Raw genomic sequence first — 20,640 nt, 5'->3', positions numbered from 1 at the left:
AGGGAAGGCAAGAGTTCTTGGATCAGGACAGTCTTTGAATGCACCGCTGCGGGGGTCCCAGGTTTGCACCCACAGCTGGGGATGGGTGGGTGAAATGAGAGGGGAGGGATGTGCACATGCTGCTGCATGGCACAGGTGGGATGGGACAAGCCCATGCCACCCTGGGGATGTGCTGTGCCCAGATCCTGGTGAAGGAAGGTCCTCCAGAAGAGGCGCAAAGCCCCGATCACACACAGACACTGGGGGCCAGGTCCCCCCGATGCCTCCTCCTCGCTCCCCCCACCTGCAGCACAGCCACAAGGGTGAGGCTGTGGAGCCCCTCAGGGCCACCTCCCGTGGTGGCAAAGCCAGCCCGTGCAAAGCGCATCCCCGCAGGACCCACGGTGGGCTGCGACGGACCTGCTGCGGGGGCAGCCAGGGCTCCAGCAGACACCTCCATCTTCCCGCGACTGCTGGACCACGGGAAAATTTCACTTTCCAGCCTCGTGCCAGGAGATGCAGAGGGCCTTCCCTTTTAGAAAAGCAAATATTTAGTCTAGATAAAAAACCCCAAGAGCGTTTTCCCCAGGTAATACTAGTAACTAAAATAATCACATTCACTTTGCTGGTTTAATTTTATATTTCCATTTCTACCTTATCTTTTTTCTGCAAGCATCATTAAACCACACCATAACAAAAATACATGAACTGTTATTCTTTCAAGAGAAGCCATAAACCACCTCAAAGCTTTTCAAGTTTATTCTTATCTCGTACATCTTCCTCTGGTTGGGTTGTTGTTTTTTTTTTTTCCTTCATGCATTTCAGAAAGGTAGTTTTCTCTAATGTTAAGAATAGTTGCATTGAAAATGAGATGCTGCCTCTGAAAAGCCCCTCTGGAGGATTAAATAAGTAAAATATAGCCAGAAAATAAACTGGAACCTCATTAAAATAATTTTGCAAGGAGAAATCCTACTTTACAATAGGTTTTCAATATCACTTAGAAAATTCTTAGAGTCATATATATATGTTCTTAATTCAGGACCTTCCATTAAAAAAGACATTACAGAGGGAACTGAAAGGCCATTTAGTACCCTTGTTTATATAAAAATGCATATTAGGCACAGATGCAATCTCCAGCAAAAGACTTGTGATACAGTTTGAATAAGCTCCGCTTTGCTGAAAGGTGCTAATGAGGGTTGGCAAAGCTGCGAAGGCACCGCCAGACACCACCACCTCATTTATTCTGCCGGGGAACGCGAGCCCTGGCGCATCGCTCCTGCGTCCCCCTCCCTTTTCTCTCCCGCTTGCCGACCCCCCTGCAGTGCCGCTGGGGAGCGGGGGGCTTGCCTGGGCTCGGCTCGGGGGGGGTTGATGGCACCAACTTGCTCCATCCTCAGCCAACAGGGATGGGGCCGCACCAGCAGCTTGGGCTGGGGTTGCAAAACTGCCCAATTCCCCCCAGCTGCTGCTCGCGGGATGGAGCGTGTGTGCCAGGAACAATCCCACATGGAAAAGGGCTACCTCCCCTTGCTGGAACTCCCTGTCACGTATCTCTAACGTACAATGCTATCCCATACCCTGGTATCGGCATGCACAAGGACACCTGGCTGCAGCACCGGCGGGACAACCTCCATCCTGCACTGCTGCAGCATCGCTCCACCATCCGCTACTTCTTCTCACCCTGGGACCCCCTCGCTCCGATCCCCCCCATCGCTCCCGTCCCCGAGCCCATGCAGCACAGCAGGGAAGGGGACATGTGCTGCAGCTCCAGCACATGAGGGAAGGTGGGTGGCAGCGAGGGGTTCTGCGGGACGGGGGCTGCACTGGTGTGCCCAGCCAAGTCTGCAAACAGGGGGGGTCAGCCTGCAGCACCCCCACTCCAGGGAGCCTCGGCAGGATGAAGGAAAAAGCACATCCACAGCTCTCAAAAATGGGAAAAGGGATTGCGGTTTGGGGACATGGGAAGAGGAGAGGAAGGAAAGCATCATTTTACTATTCATCGGTTCCTGCAGGAGAAGCGGGCAGCAACTGCTCCAATTAATTAAACATCAGAGTTGCAGTAATGATTTATACAGACATGGAGGCTTCCGAGCCGAGACCCCCGAGCCCTTAGCAGTGCTGGTCACCCCGAGCTGCCCCACGGGGCTGAGCCTGGCCCCTCTGCCCGCTCTCCTGCGGGCACTTTGGTGCTCAGACACCTCGCCAGGACCCTGAACCCCCAGGGTTGGGCGGACTTTATCTTCTGTACAAACCTTTCAAAGGCAGCTTTACAAATATTACAGAAGGACATTTACACCCAACTGCAGACACTACAGCGTCCGTCCTGTGCAAGTGGCCGTCAAAAGGGAGCTGGCAGAGTCGGGGCCGCATCCGTGGGACGCACAGGACGCGATGTTCGGATCTTCAGAGAAAACAGCTGAGCTACCGCTTCCCCAGCACAGGGGAAACACTGCTGAGCTGGCAGCTTCTAAAACAGGCCAGCGGGAAGGAAAAAAAAAATAAAATTGGCAGGTTTAACTTTGCATCAATCCACAGCGGATTGTTACATTTTTAAAGTATATAAAACTATTGATCATAAGCAAGGCAATTACTGCCGCCCATATTTAACGCCATGCAGCAGGCGGTAAGGAGTCCTCGCTGAGCCCCCCCAGGCATTTCGCAGGAGGGGGCAGAAAACGCCGTCAGAGGGCAAAACCCCCAAGCAGAGCTCCTGGCACGTGAGCCCTCACACGCCCACGGGGCTGAGGTCTCTAAACCAGAGTCGTGGTTAAATGATGGAAATCGCCAAGATGGGAAGAGTTTTGGAGGCCCTACTTAAAGAGAAAGTAAAATACAGGCGACCCGCCCGCGCCCCTGTGTACTGACACCTATTTCACCTCCACTGGCTTCAAAACCCATCGGAAGTGCAGTGACAAGTCCCAGTCCCACTGAAAACACAAGGACTTCTCCAGCTTCCTCCAAACCTCCATCATTTTGAGTTGGGCCTTGAAATAGCTGCAATAATCCTGAGACTGAAGCCCAAGGGAGGTTAAAGCATCTTCCCTTGAAGCAAAATCACCCCTTACCCCCCCCAGTGAGACCCCCCCAGCCCCCGAGCACGGTATCGGTGCAGAACCCGAGCGTGCAGGCGTTACGCACAGCACAGCCACTGCAGAAACGTCTCGGGAGTGACCAAACCTGATCATACACGATATTTGGGTGGCAAGTTTTGTAGAGAATAAATATCACACTTCAATTTCATGGCAACTTAGGGGGGTTTACTGGCAAATACCATGGCTTTTACATGGTTCTACCAATTACCGAGCAATTACATGTAACCTAGATCTGGAGGACATACAGCAGTGATATAATGTATTCCTCTCTCTGTTAAAAAGAAGGCGACAGTTAATAGAAAACTCTTCTTTTTTTTTTAAATTATAAACCCCTCCACAATTTTCCTGTGTGACATTATTAAAACTCCACATCAATATCAAACCCAAAGCAAAGACTGCCATCCCATTAACACATCAGTTGTGGGACGATCAATAAAAATTTACTTTAAACTGCACCATATGTCGCTCCCCACAAAGTTTTATTATTCAGATTCATCAGTTTGTACCTCAACCCCCATGCAATTAAATCCCATTTAGCAGCACTGACCTTCTGATTTGAACTTGTCATTCCTACAGCTGGTTTGGAGTTTAACAGCACTTTTAAATAATGAAAACAAAATGCCTGTGAATTAATGGTGGGGTATGGGGAGCCCTCCGCCGGGAAAGCCCTCCTGCACTGCTGCCGGCGGCACAGCTCCTGTGCCAGAACAGGGAGAGAAAAAAAAAAAGAAAAAAAAAAAAAAGGAAAAAAAAAAGTGCCAGCACATTTTAACATGTTGTAGCATATTTGTAAACATCGTTAATCACGGATTAGCAGATGGTACTGTTAATTGCACCTGTGGAAGTAACAAGACCTCAAGGTTGATTACATTTACAAACTCAGATTGTGGCTGTGGCGCGGTGGAGGATTCCCCACCACCGGCGAGGAAGGTGCCCCTTGGGTGGCATTTCCAGCACCGGCTACTCCCGCCCCAGCCCAGCATCCCCCCCACGCTGTCCCCTTCAGCCATGGTACCACCTCGAGCTTTGCAAAGACAAAGGTGTTCTCTGGCCCAAAGCCTTTCCAGCTTCAGGAAACCTCCCTGGGACCCAGTGATGGATTTGATGGAATACGATTTTTTCAGTCGTCTTGATGATCTGTGCACAAAAGTGAAACCTGGGGCATGCGCTGAGCTTCTCTTGCAACCAGTTCTCCCTGGAGTTGATTCTGGGAGGTGAAAAAAATTTGTGTTCGCCCCTGTTTTGAGGATAAAAAAGCCAAGGCACGAAGCGCGTCTTCTGAACCAAGGAAGACAAATATTTTGTCACTGTGCTTAGAGACACTTTGATTATTGAGAAATCATTTTGGAAGGGCAATTAGTAAATTTTAAAATCAATTTGGTAAATAAGCCTCCAAAACGAATCCATGACAAGCAGCAGGGAGGGAAGAATTGACTTTCAAACTACACACACACACACACTTTTATTCATATCTAAACATCAAAGAGACTGTATGTACAAACAGAAGTAATCAGGAAGCATGTTTTGATCTTGCTGATGAACACAAAAAAATGACAATTAATGTCCTCCTTTATGATTTAAAGCTGGGAGTTTTCTTACAGTTACATTACAGGGACGATTATAGTCAAGCTTAAGGCTAAAAATAATGAAAGACTATAAAACCTACATTTTAACATTTAAAAATATCCAGGAAATTAACTGGAGAAGCAGGCAATGATCCAATTAATGGATCTCATTTATTAGATCAGGGGCAAATAGCACAGCACAAAGCTCCATCTCCAAAGGTGCAAGTGTGCAGAGGTCCCCATGTTCCTTGCGGGTCTCAGCCCAGAGCAGGATGGAGCTGGGGCAAAGGAAAAAGCATTGGCCACGGCAGATACATTGGCCGTGGCAGATACATCTGGCTGACAGCGGAGCAGAATCCCAGTGAAACAAATCTGGGCCAAAACTTCCACCAAGGGAAACAGGCTAAACGTGAACAGCAGAGCTGTCTGGAGTGGGATCTACTGTGCTCACAGAAGCCTGTGTTGCAGCTCTCAAGCACAAAAATCTGAGCTGCAGCCCTAGTTAAGCGCTCAAACTCCTGTCTCTTAAAACTCAAGCCTCACGCAACTCCCAGTAAGCCTTGTCTGATACTTCAGTGCCAAATCAAGGTGCTCTGGGGATGCAGCAGCTGCAAGGGGAAAACTGTAGGGGAGTTGCAATGGCTGCTGGAGCAATGGACAAGTAACTGCGGGAACTTTGACCTACTTCACCCAACCTGTCGGCAGTGCTGCTGCAGGCACTGAGGTTTCAAAGCTTTTTGGGAGCCTTCCAGGAGTAAAGTAGCTGTTCTGTCGTTACTCACTTGCGTCCTCATTAGAGGGGGTGAGCCAGCATGGTCAAGCACAGTCTGATGGTGCCCGGCTTTCCCAAACACACACAAAGCCAGTGAAGCATCTCCTCTGTTAAGGTACTGCTTAAATAAATAAACAAATAAAAGCAAAAAGGAGAAAGTGCATTTCCGATGATATCAGAAATATATATACTTACCTACAGGTCAAGAATAAAGAAATGGTTTTAGCCTCATCCCTGCTGCTTGGAAGGAAGGATTCAGTTAGCCCCAAGTGATGAATCTTTCCTCAGAAAAATGAGGAAATCTGAGCCACGGGCACCCTCTGCTGGGGCACCCACAGCTGCTGCAGCACACGGCTGGCCTGCAGCCTCCCTGGCCCGGAGCCTTTTTATTTCATCATTTAAAAAAAAAAACAACCAAGCAAACCACCAGACCAAACCCACATGCAGCCCACACAACGCAAGAGCTGTCGCCCCTGTCATGCACCCGCTCACCGTCACTCTGTGACCAGCTCGCACGACGGCTGTCGTTTCAGAAGGATCTGGGGTTTGTCCTTTTCCACCGGAGTGCATGAAGGGGCAGACACAGCCCAAGATACACGCCACCGTGCCAGGCACCCTTCTCCACCGCAGCCACAGAAGTGAGCACATGACACCTTTCAAGAGCTCCGTGTCCCATCCTGTCCCCCATCCCCGGCACCTGGGGTGTCCCCAGCCCCACAGCCACCCACAGCTGCAGCACCCACCGGCCAGGTCCTCCCAGGGATGCATGGGAAAACCCTCCACATCCACAGAGCGGTTTACAGACTTCATTTAGCTCAAAGGAAAGTCCTAATTAGTCACTCTGAGTGATTTACTTGTTCATTTGGAAGGGGGGCGGGGGGAGACTAAGCTGAATTGTTTGAAATTATCCCTAAAGGGCACTGTAAATTAAGTGTCAATGAGGAATCCTGTGCAAAGGGCCACAGTAGCTAAATAAAATAATTAAGGTGCTAAGTGATAACATTCATTTGGTTCTCAATAATTTAGCCAGCCTGGTTTTCAACCAGGGTATTTGCAAACGAAGCCACCCTCACCCTAGCCCCATGCCATCAGCTGAACGGTGCAGCTGGGGCAGCTCAGCATCCAGTAGGATCAGGCCCACCATGGAAAGGAAACTTCTCCAGAAGAGAACAAGCTCCTGATTCCTCTTACTACCTGAAAGAAGTGCTCTGTTCCACTAATCACACCCCGGATTTATATATGACACAAAAAGGATTGATTCAAGTCTACTACCAATCTTTACAGAGGCTTTATTTCAATGGGCTGCATTTATCCCCACTACAGCTGTTTCCTAACAGCTCGTGTCCATCTTTCGGCAGCACTGCAGATCTGCTTTACAACCAAGTACAACTTGGTGTGTTTACAGACATTCAAGCAGCAATATTGAACAGAGAAACCGCCTCATCATGAAGAAATTGCTACCAAGTTGTCCCAAATCACACCTGGCTCTCGCGGGCACCCTCTCAGCTGCTAGGGGGGCGGTGGGCTCGGGCAGGGGGCACAGGGTGGGCACAGCTGCTCTCAGCAGCAGCACTGTCTCTTGCCCTCAGCCCAAATTCTCTCCACAGCACAGGTGACACACAAAGTCCCCTGTGCAACAAGCACGAAGCTCGCAGCCATCACAGTGAGTACGGAACGGCAAGAACGAAGCACACGGCTGGCTGCTTTGAAAACCCAGCTTTGTCTGCCTTCCTTACAGCCGCTCCTCCCAGGTGCCAGTGGCAGGTGTCACTCAGTACGCACAGGTGTCTGACTTCAGCATTAAGCCAGGAGGGTTCTGGTGGTATCGTGCAGCAGCCAAGACACAGCTCGCAGCAACGGGACACCCCCCGTAACTTGCAGTGACGGCGAAGACCCTGGAAAGAGCACTTCCATATCCGCACCAACAGAGCACAGCCACGGAACACCGAGCAGCGTCCCACGCCAAACAAAAAACATTTTCAATCACTATGCCTCAGCTTTTGGCTGCAGATGGAGTGCAGGAGAATACCTGTAGGAAAGTAAAACTAACTAAATAAAGAAAATCTTTTTTAAACCACAAGAAAATCATTCTGCGGGCCTGGATATTTGATTTTTAAACACAGAAATTTGGACAATGATGCCTCCGTGCTCAGAACTGTTCTTACCAGTAGCAACAGAGACATTCAGTGACTCGATCCCAGGGTGAAGCACTCTGCCAGGGGGTATGGCCAGCATCCGATGGCACAAGAGCTGCGTCTCTAGGGAAAGCCCATCACCTTCACTACCTGCAGAAGAAAGGCACTACTCAGGTCAGCTCACAGCTGCTGCCACGTCCCTTTTCCCCCCTCCCGAGTACAGTTCCTGCTAATGCTCTATCGCAACTACACCTTTGCCCCTAAGTCCACCAGAAACTTCACCTGCTCCCATCAGCAACAGCCAAGACCTACCAGAGGCAAGATGGGCACCATACCTGCCTTCCCTTCCTGGCCCACTCTAGCCTCCCTGGACCTGTTCTTAAGTATCTGAAGTGGTTTTGAGAAATACCTGTGCAACATGCCTGCACGCACAGTGTAAAGCACAGAGCCTGGTAATGTGACTGCAAAGCTCCCCTCTGCACGCAGCCACCGTGCCTGCAGATGGCTGACCACGTACACGGGTTGCTGCCAGAGGGACAAGGCAGACGAGAGGCCACAGGCCTGATCTGGTCCAGCAGACCCCACATCCCTATTGATAGTGACGGGTTCAGCCTTTTCAGCATACAGTACCACCATCTGGGTGCAACTTGTGAATGCAGACAGTTTAACCAGAGGCTTCAATTGATTAGTTGTTAAACCATCCAACAGCCCTGATATGTTTGGGCTGATACACTGGTGAAACAGAGTTGAAATCTATCCCAGGTCATTAGTAGTTGTTTGACTCACACTGTCACAAAGGGAAATGGAAAGGGAGAGGCTTTAAACAATCCTGTGCGCAGACAAGTGAAAATGCAGAAGACCACAGACCTCCCAGCCCACTCGGCTCCCCAATGAATTCTTCCACATTCATTATTTAGAGCTACACAGACAGCTACACGGCTGCAGGAACAGTCAGCTCATTTTGAAGACGTGCTCACCCTCTGACAAAACAGGCTGAGCATGCTGGAAGCCACACGATCCCCTGCCACAGCCATAGCCCAACCCCAGCTGAACACCAGACTCATCCTGGGACGGCACTGCCGGGGCACACGCTGCCTGCCAGGGCTTCGTGCCTCTGTCTGCCTAACCAGCGCTGTCACCAAGGCCTCGCTCAGCTCACGTAGATTTAGAGACATGAAGTTTAAAGGATGCTTTTAGGCACTTCCTATGCCACTGGAGACTCACGCCTCTATAAGGAGCTCCTTGCTGGGTTGAGTTGCCACAAAATTCTTCCCCCACTGTCTACGTATAGCACCTCCCCAGCAGGTCCCTCAGCACTGATCTGCATGACACCCCTCTGCCCGCACAGGGTAGCAAAGTGTTCTTATCCCATTTCACAGGCTGGAAGCTGAAGCCCAGTCTCATATTTTGCTGCTCTGATCTAACTGGCAAGATGCACTTCGGGTAAGGAAAAGAATGCCTTGGGTAATGCATCTTGCATCACCTTCCCACATGAAATAAGCCATACAGGCAAAAATATCCTTTGGCTGGGGTAAATGAACCTTCAGAAAACCAAAATCACATCCTAACCATTATTTTCCTTCTGCTGTAAGCCAGCAGTGCAGACGAGGCCTGGGTGAGTTGTCCAAGGTCATGGGGGAAGCCCGAGTGACACAAGGAATTGAAGCCAGGCCTCCCAAGGCCCAGCCTGCCTCTTCATCACTAGACTGTGGCTCTCTAAGGATGCTTCAAGAAATAATTAAAAATAAAAATTATATATATATATATATTTTAAATCCTACTTTTTCCTGATTCAACACAGAAAAGTTTTACAACTAACAGTCATATTTGCCTCCTGAGCCTCTCAAACCACATTCTCATGGGACTCTCCAACTGGGACAGCAGCTATTGCCAGAGGCGTGACAGCTCCTGGAGCAATCCTTTCCTCTCCCTGATAAGGGTCTTACGATTCCTAATAAAGGCAGCAATTTTGCTTCCAGCTTTTACAAAGCTTTTTATGGCTCTGGCTGCTTAAAATAATTAGGAACCATAAATTCAGGGCAGAAAGACTTGCACACTGTGACAAGAGGGAGGTAGCACTGACTGAATCAGATTAAATCCTACTTTATACTGGTGAACCAAACATTTCCCACTTCAGATTTCTGACTTCCATCTCTTAGCTTTGTCCCTCACTGACAGGCCTCAAAGACCAGAGTTAGAGCTTGGCTGAAATGACAGAACAGGTTTCCTGCCCCATTTACAATTTACAGCACCTTAACAACTGCAGGCTCCAGTGCAAGAAATTCAAATCCAGGCAGAAGCATCCATGCTGGCAGCTCAAGAGAAATATGCAAAACGAGCATCTCCATAAAACCAACAATTCCGTGAACAGCCTTAAACCCCAAGCTAAAGACCGAAGGAGTAAAAAGAACAAATTACCCAGAAACTCTTCTTACTCAGCCATCTAAGTGCTCCCAATCTGTTCCTGTTTGCACAAGGCTCCCAGTCTTCAGGGAAGCCAGCCTGCCTGTCACCTTTGGCAATGACTCCAGTGCAGACAACATTAAACTGGACTGTCCAAATCACTCCCTGCCAAGGCAGCGAAGATGCCAGGAGGGTGAATTCAAGTCTGCAAATGCTTAACTTACAAGACAATCTGTGCAATGCTAGGAAACTCACTACCATGCTAAATTATCTCTGCTGCTCGCTGTAGCTGCAGGTACACTACATATTCAGATCTAGGACGTTTCTTCAAACAACCTCAGCATCAGACGACTGTAATGTTCAATTTTCTTTTCAGCAAAGAGTTAGTGCTCAGCAGAGAGTTGAAATCATTACTGCTGCAAGGTCCGGGAGCTCTCCTCATGCATCTACCAATCAGCCTCCAATCTCCCTTGACAAAAGGATATTTGGACTTTTTCCTGGAGAAATCTCTCATAATTCAAGGTAACGACACCACTGCCACTTTCACCCCCTTCCTTTCTCCTGGTGTTGTCGTTGTTTCTGCGATGCATTTCTTTGTGGTCCATCAGCAGCACTGCCAGCCTCCCTACTCCCTTTATAATATAGCTCCACACATCTTGTAGAGATGCCAGATTTGCGGTGTTGTCTTGTCAGTATTTCTAGGAGTTCAATAAACATTTTAATTAAAGGAATGTCTTCTGAGCCAAGAAAACCGCAGCACAGGGCAGGATTACAGCATGACACTACTTCCAAGTGTAAAAGCTCAAACCAGCTCTCGTGTCTGCCAGGTGACACAAAGTGGGGGGGGCAACACCATGGCCACACAAGGGTGCCTAGAGCAGCACTCCTGGATGAATTTCTTTCTCTAGCTGTCAAGATGGCACTGCTCCCTTCACTTCACACTTCTGGGAGGCTGCACAGCCCCATACTCTACCTACGAAAGACAGCATTCTTTGCCAGTATCCTCTGCACAAAGGGGGCAGAAGCAGAGGGCTGTGCAGGAATTGCCCAGTCTAGGTGCTCAGGAAAGTGGCACCCGTTGCTCAGACAGCGCACAGCTCTGGCAGGGAGCAGGTTACACCCACTCCTCCAGCTGGTACTGCAGGAGCCAACAGCTCCTGCCTTCTCCTAGGCATACAAAAGCAGCCACTGCCTGGTCTCCGTGGTGGTTTCTGTGCCACGAAGCCCAACTTTGAGTTCAGATCATCCCCAGCAACAGCTCCTCATGCTTCTTTCCAGACCTGAGCACAGCGATATATTCCTGTTTTTTTAAGAGGAAACAAGACAGAGCAAAGACATGGCACAGCTCACCATTACAGCCTCAGCCAAGCAAGCGCAAACCCGTTCCTTCTAGGTGTCTCACTCAGGTCTGTGGTTTGCCAACACAAAAAATCCAGGTTCAGGGCTCTTCAGGACAGGATTAAAAGCGCCCCAGAACACAACACAGAAAAACACACTGTTGGCTACCCTGACCCAGATCTGTCCTGCCACTGGAAACTGTCACCTAGACCCTCTGCAGCTACTAAACTCCCTGTTCACCTACACAAACTGGCCTGTCCTTGCAGTTCCTACTGGGAGGCTTCTCAGCTCCTGGTTTCATTTGCAGCCAGCTCATTCTAATACTTCTTGCTCAGTTTGTCCTGTCCAGACCAAACTGTGATGTAATGTAGCAGGCCTGCAACTAGCTTTGGAGTGAAACATCCCCCTGATCAGTCCCTCATATGTGCACCTCCACCAAGCCCAAAGCTCTTTAAATTGAAATACCTATTACTATAATAATGGGTTTATTCCACCGGAATTCCAAACAGCTGATGACAGGAACATTTTCCACCTCCTCAGGCTTGCTGACCGTTCCCACAACTTCCCAGCCTTCTGCAGTTTTAGCCTAGAAAGGGAAAGGGAACAAGTGTTAAAAACTTGCCTACTTTTCAAGCTTAAAAAGAAATTAAGTCATGTATGCAAACATCCATTTTTTAATTTGTTTTTTGTTTTGTTTTGTTGGGGGATTTTTACATTTTCAGTTAGGTTAACTGGCTTTTCTAGTTTTTTGGCATCCCTTGAATTTTTACCACCAAAGTCCTCCCTGTACCAGCACACAAAGCTTGATTTAAGGGGGGGGGGGGGAGGAAAAAAAAAGTAATTTCCCTTCTGCTTTTTATTCTAGTCCAGCAAGCAAACAAACAGCAACTGAAAAGCCTTTTTTTTTGCCCATACAACAGTTCTAGGAAGGTTTTTGCCAGGAAAGCATACAAAAAGAGTAGCGTTAAACAAATTAGCATAAGGATAATCCATGGAGCAACGCAGTGGAAGTTCTCAAGTGCAGGCTCAGCCATCAGAAGCCCACAGTAACGTTTTCAAACACAAGTGCACATTTTCAAACTCAGATGCCAAAAATCAGCTCATATAAAAGGCAGGGCACTCAACACTCAGTGCCTCACATAATCAAAGAACCAGCCTTCCCTTCCACACCCTAGTAAAAAGAGCCTTAATTATTTGTCTTGGAAATCCATTTTAACAATAAAAGAGCCGCTGCTTCTTGCCAGCTTCATTTCCTGTGAAACTGGCACTTTTTACATTATGTTATATCAAATTTACACCAGCCAGGCAATGCCAAGGGTTAGGCCAGTGAATCTGGGTCCAATTAAATGAACTGCTGCAATGGCTGAAAATGTTAATAATTCAAGCTTTACAGTAACAAAGTGATTCTTCCAGCTGTTTCAATTAGATATCAATGTATTTTATGTATCTTTCATTCCACCATCATCCAGAGCTCCACCTGCCACAGACCTACTGTACAGATGGGCAAGGGTTTTCTAGCACCAAGTGAAGAGCCCAGGCTTACCTCTGCTCATGAGGCCTCTTGCGGTCACACCAGACTGTGACGAGCTCTTCCTCAAAGGGACACTGGCACACAGTGACCCTGGGAGCGCAGGCCGGGTGCCTCTGCTTCCCTGAGGATCTGCAGCCTCTGCCCTCCCACCTTGGGCTGAATCCTCCAACTCCACTGCTCCCCCCAGTCTGGGGGATCCCACATGAACAGGGGAGAGCAGATGAGAACCTGCAGCTCCTGGCTCTGCACACACACGATATTCAGATGGTCCTTAGCCCAGCCAGGGCACAGGGGACCTCCATGAGGAGTCAGGGCAATCACACGGTGCTATCACAGGGCTGACACACTCTGCCAATTCAAAGCAACACCCCTGGGTTTGTTTCAGTTTAAATCACGTTTTCCCACGTGCATTCCCCTTCCTTTTGCAGCGCGTTTCTTCAAAGGGCCCTATCTCACCTCACCACACAAGTACAGTGTAAAAATATTTCCAGCAGCTCGCACCAGCCCCGGTTTCTCCTCTCTCCTCTGCTCCAAAGGCTGCCCAATACTGCCATCATGTGCTTGGGCCCCAGGACGCTGCCTCTGCCACATGCCAGGCAAGAGCTGCCGCGGGCAGCAGCGCTACCTCGGGTCCCCACGGGTCCCCATGTTAGCGAGCTCCATCCTGAGTACGGGAGATAGATAAAGTATTGCCCAGCTACTGCCACCTTCCAGAAAATGACCCACAACTCAGACCTGTTCCCCCACCCGATGGAATGGGACTGGGGGTGCATGTCTGTCAGCGGTGGTCCAACAGCACAGACCACCGGCAGCAAACAGGACTGCAGAGAGGGAGCACAGGACACTGGAGTCCTCTTCCTGTACCTCCTCTCTGTTCAATACATGCAATAATTGAGGTTTCTTGAAAGGAAAGGGGAAAAAAACCGTGGATCATTCTACCTTCAAAAAGCTCCGGAGATCATCTGTGCTGTAGACATCGAAGACTTCCATAGTTCCAGAGCTAGCTTTGCTCACTGTTGGAGTCAAAGGGCAGCTGCAAGGAAAAAAGAAAGGAAAAGCGTCATATGAGTGCAAAAAAAGAAATCCGGGAGACTTTTATTTCTGTGTTTCCTTCTCCTGCCTCTGCAACCCAATTCCAACTAGTCCACTAAAGATATCGCTGCTACACAGATACATTTTCCTATGGAGAATAGGAGGGCTCAGAAATTAGCGCAGGAAATAGGTTACAGCAGTTTTGTGCACAGATGGGCAACTGAAACACAAAATGTGTTAAACCAGAAAGTACCCAGGGAGGCTCCTTACTAGCCTGGAACACCACATCCCTGCAGCCTCCCTGCGGAGCGCGACGCAAAGCAGCAGCTGCCCAAGTTCAGCCCTCTGAAGAAGCTATTGAGCAATGCAAGCTAGAAACCTCTTTGGGAGCCAGCAGGAAAAGCAAGCAAAAAGCTTAAGGTGCAGATAACCAACCTCGTACCTGTTCCTCTGGCTTGCCACCACTCTGTCCACCCCCAAGAAGTACGCAGAGCGCAGCAGTGCCCCCAGGTTCATGGGATCCTTGATCTGCTCCAACACCAGCCAAATCAGCTGTCGGTTCGGACTCTCTTCATCCCCCAAATCAGGCTTCTCAGCTTCCTCCAAACTCTTGAAATGGCGAGGGGTGGCCTCCAAACAGACGCCCTGGTGGACCCGACCTCTGCAAAGAGCATCCAGCTCTCGCCTGGTGACGTGGTGCACAGGGACTCCCCGGGCCGTGGCCTGAAGGACAAACTCGCTCATAACGAGCCGCCGAGAGCCGCTGCTCTGCTTGAGGAACAACCTGAACAGATCCCTCCTCGACTGGGAGAGGGCCAGGGAACACGGCGCGATCCCGAATAAGATCTCTGAGCCTTTAGTCCTCTCGACGGACAGAGGCTGTTGCTTCAGCCTCCTCCTCGCCTTGGAGAAGTCACCCCCCGACCAGCCCCACCGCTCCCGGCTGGCTGCCGCGGGCCTACCCCTTCGCTCCTCGGCCTTGTGCCACGGGCGGCCCACGCGGGGGGCCCCGGAGCCAGCCGCCGCTCCGGAGACCGCCGGGAGGGCTGGCGGGGGCGGCCGGCCTGTCCCGCCGGGGGGCGGCCCCTCCTCAGGCCCACCCGCGGCTGGCGCTGACCGGGGGGACGGCTGCTCCCGCGTGGAGCAACACCTCAGCGCTGCCCACCGCGGCCGGCAGACGGCGAGGGGCAGCCCCGCGGCCCACCGGGCGCTGTGCTTCAGCACCTGCTCCATCGGAGCCCCGAAGGCTTTTCCAGCGGGGCAGGGCCTGCGCGGCCTCGGGCCGCGGCGGAGCCGACAGGAGGCGGCGCCGCACCGCACCGCGGGCACGGGGCCCTGCCCGGGGGGAAGACACAGAGCTCGGCCCCACAGGCAGCCCGGCCGCAAAACGGGGGCGACGGCAGGGGGCGGGCACGCGAGGGGGCGGGCGGAGGGGCGCCCCTGCACGGCGGCTGCCGGTGGCGGCGGACATGCGTCAGCCCGGCCCCCGCCCCTACCGCCCGCGCGCGCCGCACCACTTCCGGGTGGGCACGCGGCCGCAGCAGCCGGGGGATGTCCCGCCCCGCCCGGCAGCGCCGCCTGGCGGTGGGCGGGGGCGCAGCCGGGCCCCGGCCGCTCCCTCCGGCCCCTGACAGAGCGCGGCCCCTCAGCGGCCCCAGCTCCCAGCCAGACCCGCAGCCGTGAGGCAGGCGGGCAGCGCGGTCCCCTCACCCTTAGGCCCAGCCGGGTCACCCCGTGGGGCGAGGGCAGGGCTGGTGCTGCCCCGAGCCTGAGGGGAGCCGACCCCCGTGGCCTGCACTGACAGGGCCTTAATTAACCAGAAAATCGGAACCGCTTCATTAGGGCATCCCAGCCTTGGTGAGGTGAGGGGCAGCATCCCACAGGCCCCAGGCCAAACAACCGGCACCACCCAGCCCGGCAACAGGAGCACCAGCGCTCTGCAGAGTCCTGGCCTTGGCCTAGCCCTGATATTCTTAATATTTAAAAAGAAAAAAAAAGCCATTCCAGCCTCTTCACCACCCAGGCGACATGCTGCCCCACACACGGGCAGAAAGGGCTCCCACGGCAGTGGGCAGGCCCTGGGCCCACCTCGCCACCAGCCTGTCACCTTACACCAAAACCGCTCTTCTCCTTACCTGATACTCCATTTCCATCTTTTAATTTCATAAATGGGTAGACAAGGGGCAGGCAGGGAACCAGGCCGTTCACAGCAATAGTGTTAGGGCTGCCAGGCGTTTATCCCTCTGTGCGGGCCATGGGGGACAAACCACAGTGGTACTCTTTCAAAAGGATTTTACAGAGAGAAGCAGAAATTTTTCAATTCCTTTTCTATATGGTTAATCTGAAGCATTGTTACATCTGGACTCAAAAATACCACAAAATTGCTTGTACAGATTGAGAGATTTTAAGTAAAACCACGTCCTTCCTGCTGCTTGCCAGAGCCAACTGTGCCCGTGGTTCCTCCCCAAAAAAGATCAGAGCTGAGACTACTCACCCAAGATCCCATAATCTGCCAGAAAACACGTGCAGGTACAGCAGTTTTAACACAACGGATGATAGGTACAACGTGTATGACAAACAGAAAAAAAAGCACAAGAATAGGAAAAAAAAAACCCCAAATATCGTTTTAATTCTATAAATGCTCTCTACCTATTTACAAGGCATCCAAAATATCTGCCTCAAATCCAGCAATGGCAGCCAGTTCAGCCATTCAATAGGCATTTGCAAAAACTTCGTTGTCACCGACTACAGACTTGGGCTCAGCAATGTGCCTCTGTGCTTGGACAAGCTGAAAGGGGACTAGGAAACAAAACCGCCTTCAGTTATGCCAACAATACTCTGCCTTGCTTCCAGGCAAGCACGAGAAAAGAGTTCAATATCCAAGTCCGAATAGCAACAGCAGCTCATCCCTTGCATAGCTTAGTCAAACCCAGCCATGCCCAGCAGCCTGCCTGGGGATTGCCGCGAACCCCAGTAGAACGCAGCATCCTTCCAACAAGGACCAGCAAGTCCAGCCTCCACAGGTCATCTGTGAGACAACTGGGCACTATTCTGCTCTAGAAAGTAATTACAGTTTTTCTTATGAAGAACCAAAATCACATGTTCCTGTTTGAACTCTTCATAAAAGAAAGGTTTAGCTGTGAACAGTAAAAAGGATGTTTTTACACAAAAACTACAATATACACAACAAAAGAACCACAGTGTGCCTCTCTTTTTATTCTTTATTTTACAGTTCACAATTAGAAACCTACTGATAAATTACACAATTCACCCTCTTATTTGGGGTTTTTAAATGCCTCAGAATTGTGCTGCCAATCCTATCTCATCCCAGGAAGGTGGCTCAAGGTGCCACCAGGTTACGCAAGGCAGAGCAGCCAAACAACTCGTAACAAACCCCTCCGCAGGCTGCGTTTCACATGGGAAGTTAACAGGCAGCAGGAATTATCCTCTAAAAACACATTTGAAATGGAAAAATATACTGGATATCATTTCAAGGTTATTTTATAGACTTGCAAAGGTTACAAATGTTGGGGGGGGGGGGGGGGGGGGGCATGGGGCGGAGAACCAACACAAACTTCCAGGGCTGCAGGTCAGCCGGGTTATATTTGCAGGGAGCAATTTACCCAGACTGGCCCTTTTTCAAGGCCCTACATCTTAAGCAATTCTCTCCGAAGCCTCTTTTTACAGAGCAGAAAGGTAAGTTAAGCCCCTCCTCAGCTGTGCATTTCAACATCTACTTAACTTTGTACACAGTTGCGGCCACCTATTCATATATTTCACCAGTGCTACCCACATCCCTGCTCATTTGTTTTTCTGCTCAAAAGTTCCTAATTTCTCAATGCTTTTTTTTGGCCTCCAACTCCTAGTTCAACCATCTTAAAAAGATGGCACACGCTGCACAACAACAGCGCATCTGCTGAATTTCAGCAAGCTCCTGCAGAAGACGCCCTGTGGAAAACACCAGTTTTCATAACAAGTCTAGCTGAACATCATAGGGGCGTGATAAAAAAGCACAGTAGTGCTTGAAACTTCCTTAGCCAAGTGCCTCTGAATTGAGGATCATGGTGGCACAGAGACCAAAGAACTTTTCCAGCTGGCGCAGGCTCTTTCTCTGCTGCAGGGAGGATGGCTGGCTGCATGCAGACCTGGACTGGCTGCTCCTTGCAGGACACGATCTAACCCAACCCAATGCTGGGGGTGAAACCCAGCTCTGGGCAAAGAACCCACCCAAAGCCACCACCTCAGCAAGGTGGAGGAGGGCATGGCGTTACCGTCACACAAGCCTTCACCTAAAGGGCATGAATTTCACTCAGAGTAAATTAAAAGGCCAAATCCAGAGATGAGGCTATGTGTACTTGCCAGTAGAAACTGGTGACAGATGAGGAATGGACAGAACACACCGTGAGCATGTATTTATAAAGAGGAAAAAAAGGGGCAAATTGCCTTTGTTTTTCCATTACGAAGGAACTTTTTACCAGTTTTCTCCTTGTATCCTTCTACAGTCACTTACCTTTGGCACAAGGAATTCTATGTATCACAAGATTTAAGTAATAATAATACTTCATATCAACACTCAGCACTTACACAGCGCTTCTCATATCCAAAGTGCTTTACAAAAGTTTGTGAGTCCTCACAACACCCCTGTGAGGTAGGTAAGTATTATTATTCCCATTTTACAGATGGGGAAACTGAGACAGAGAGGTAAAGTGATGTGCCCAAGGCTATACAGGGAGTTGAAACTCTTGACATAGTGGCCCAATTCTGGTCTCCCTTACGGTGGTGTAACACAGGTGACCTCCCACAGAGGTATAAAATGGTGTAAGCTAAACAATCCAACCCTAGTTTCTCTGGCTCCCAATCCTCCACCCTGAAGAACTGACCATACCTGCTCCACCTAAACCAATGTTTGCCTTCTGAAATGCTACAGAAAGTCCAGAGCACAGCAGGAGCGAGTCTGCAACCTTAAGGCAACACGTACATTAACAGCTCCATAGCTCTGCAGCAAGTTGGACGACACACAGACGTCTTTCTGCCACACTGCGAGACAACTCAAGCGGTCTCCAGTGCTGCACATATCAGCTTTGCAGCTGATTCTCTTCTCCCTCAAGTTAGAATAAATCCAGAGCAAAACAATGGGGCAGCACCAGCGCAGAACTAATATGAGATCTGAACCAGACCTTTTACCTGCTGCTTTGTAGGCAAACACCCCTACTAACATCTTTTCATTTTGGATAGCTTCGGCATGGTTCACTTCAATCTCTCTCTTTCTCTCTCTCTCTCTCTCTCCAAGTTTGTATCTCTGCATATAAACAAACTTTCAACATTTCCAACTGGTCAGCACCAAGCATTTAAACAGCATCATACATCTTTCTAAGACCAACCACTATTTCCAGAAAAAGTGTCAATGCATGCAAATACCACATACAAAAACATCAAGAGTGCTGGGAGATGATACCAAGGATAGAGGTGATCACAAGACAGCACACATTTAGTTTTTATTAAAAATACCAAACAACTCACTCTTACTGTAACTATGCCACTTAGATGATCATTCTAACCTGCAGAAGTGCAGGTACTTTTCCTCCAACTACTTACCTACCTACCTAGAAAGAAAGAGAAATAGCAAGCACACACATTTATACTTCCTCAAACTTGGCAGGTGTGATTCATGTGAATGGGAAAGGAGGGTGTGGGGAGGTGGGCGAGATTCTACACCGAGTTTAGAGCAGCGGAGTATGAAAGAAGCAGAAAATATCACATGCATCATTACCATCAGTAATCAATCTGATGAAAATAAACCCCAATATTAGATGGATTCATGTATGAGATCCACTGTAAATCTCAAACCCTAAGCACACTGCAGCTGGCAAACATCTTGTGCCACTTCACCTATGTCCAGACACAGCATCAGCAAATAAGATCAAACAAACCTTGAAAAGAAAGCAAAAGGAAGAATAAACCAGCCTGGAGACAACAATCTTCCACAAACCACTTCCCTGCATTAGTTTCAAATACATTTTACTCTTTTAAGCAGTTTCAGAAAGGAGTGGGGGAGAAAGAGACCCACTACCATGTTTTTTTTAAAACTGGCTCAGCACCAGCACCAGCTCAGAGAGAGGGAGAGAAAAATAATTCTTCAAACACAATCCTTGGTACTTGATTAAAACGTTGCTAGCCAGCCGACGAAACCCTAGATTGCCAGAGGGTTCGAAGTGGAGTGGATACGCTGCGCTGCTCATGGTCCTCTTCATTTGCTATGATATCTGCTCCGTGGGCCTCATCTGTATATCTCCAATCTAGAAGAGACCAACACAGGATTTTACTGGAGCGCTGAAGTCCGTTTTAAATCCTGCACTGGGCACTTCCATGCTGCACCATTACAGTGGCAAGCTGCACACAAAGAAAGCTCCTGTGACTAGAAATGAGCCTGCTTAACTGAGATACTAGAAAGAAATAAAAGTGAATGCAGCTGCTCTGCTTTTAGCGCATGGAATATAAGCACAAATATGCACAGAAAGGGTACAAGATGACACTGATTACAAACTCCCGTGGTTCAAGTCTTTGGTCCCGCTCACAAAGGGTCAAGCAGAAGCACTGCTTGACCAGCCACAGGCAAGACTTTTTATCTTCTTAGGACAAGAAGGTCAGTGATCCAGTGTTAAGATGGCCACGTCTTGCTCCAAGGAGCAGAGTTCACGCCAGGGGCTGCTAAACGTCTCACGATCAAAGTTTGCTTTTGCAACAGGAACTTTTGCATTGCACATATTAAACTACAACACTGCTCCTGCCTCCT

General features: G+C 49.7%; 2 protein-coding genes and 1 long non-coding RNA gene across 5 annotated transcripts in view; all 3 read right to left on the bottom strand.

The window, feature by feature from the left end:
* Positions 1-6,672: 6,672 nt before the first annotated feature.
* On the bottom strand, positions 6,673-16,952 carry MRM1 (mitochondrial rRNA methyltransferase 1). Of its 2 annotated transcripts, XM_080384088.1 has the most exons (5): positions 14,290-16,952; positions 13,755-13,848; positions 11,750-11,870; positions 7,574-7,693; positions 6,673-7,437 (listed from the first exon to the last, which is right to left on the bottom strand). In XM_080384088.1, exons 1-5 carry the CDS (start codon positions 15,078-15,080, stop codon positions 7,388-7,390), a joined length of 1,176 nt encoding a protein of 391 aa, XP_080240214.1. In that variant the 5' UTR covers positions 15,081-16,952; the 3' UTR covers positions 6,673-7,387. The 2 variants fall into 2 exon arrangements, with proteins under 2 accessions (XP_080240214.1, XP_080240215.1); XM_080384089.1 differs by lacking the exon at positions 6,673-7,437 and having other exon boundaries at positions 7,572-7,709.
* LOC308062780 lies at positions 11,992-13,747 on the bottom strand. Its single transcript, XR_013927679.1, has 2 exons — positions 13,272-13,747; positions 11,992-13,163 (listed from the first exon to the last, which is right to left on the bottom strand). It is a non-coding gene; the product is annotated as an uncharacterized lncRNA (long non-coding RNA).
* A 91-nt stretch (positions 16,953-17,043) lies between the features above and the next one.
* DHRS11 (dehydrogenase/reductase 11) overlaps positions 17,044-20,640 on the bottom strand; it is a 31,233-nt gene continuing 27,636 nt past the window's right edge. For both annotated transcript variants that reach the window (XR_013927654.1, XM_080384397.1), the window contains exon 7: positions 17,044-20,143. Coding sequence is in view for 1 of the 2 variants with exons in the window: in XM_080384397.1 (XP_080240523.1) it covers positions 20,102-20,143 (42 nt within the window). In the remaining variant the exon portion in view is untranslated. The remainder of the gene's footprint in view (positions 20,144-20,640) is intronic.

This window comes from Falco punctatus, assembly GCF_963210335.1.
Source record: "Falco punctatus genome assembly, chromosome: 1".
Taxonomy (NCBI): domain Eukaryota; kingdom Metazoa; phylum Chordata; class Aves; order Falconiformes; family Falconidae; genus Falco; species Falco punctatus.
This window is presented reverse-complemented; position numbering and strand designations above follow the sequence as displayed.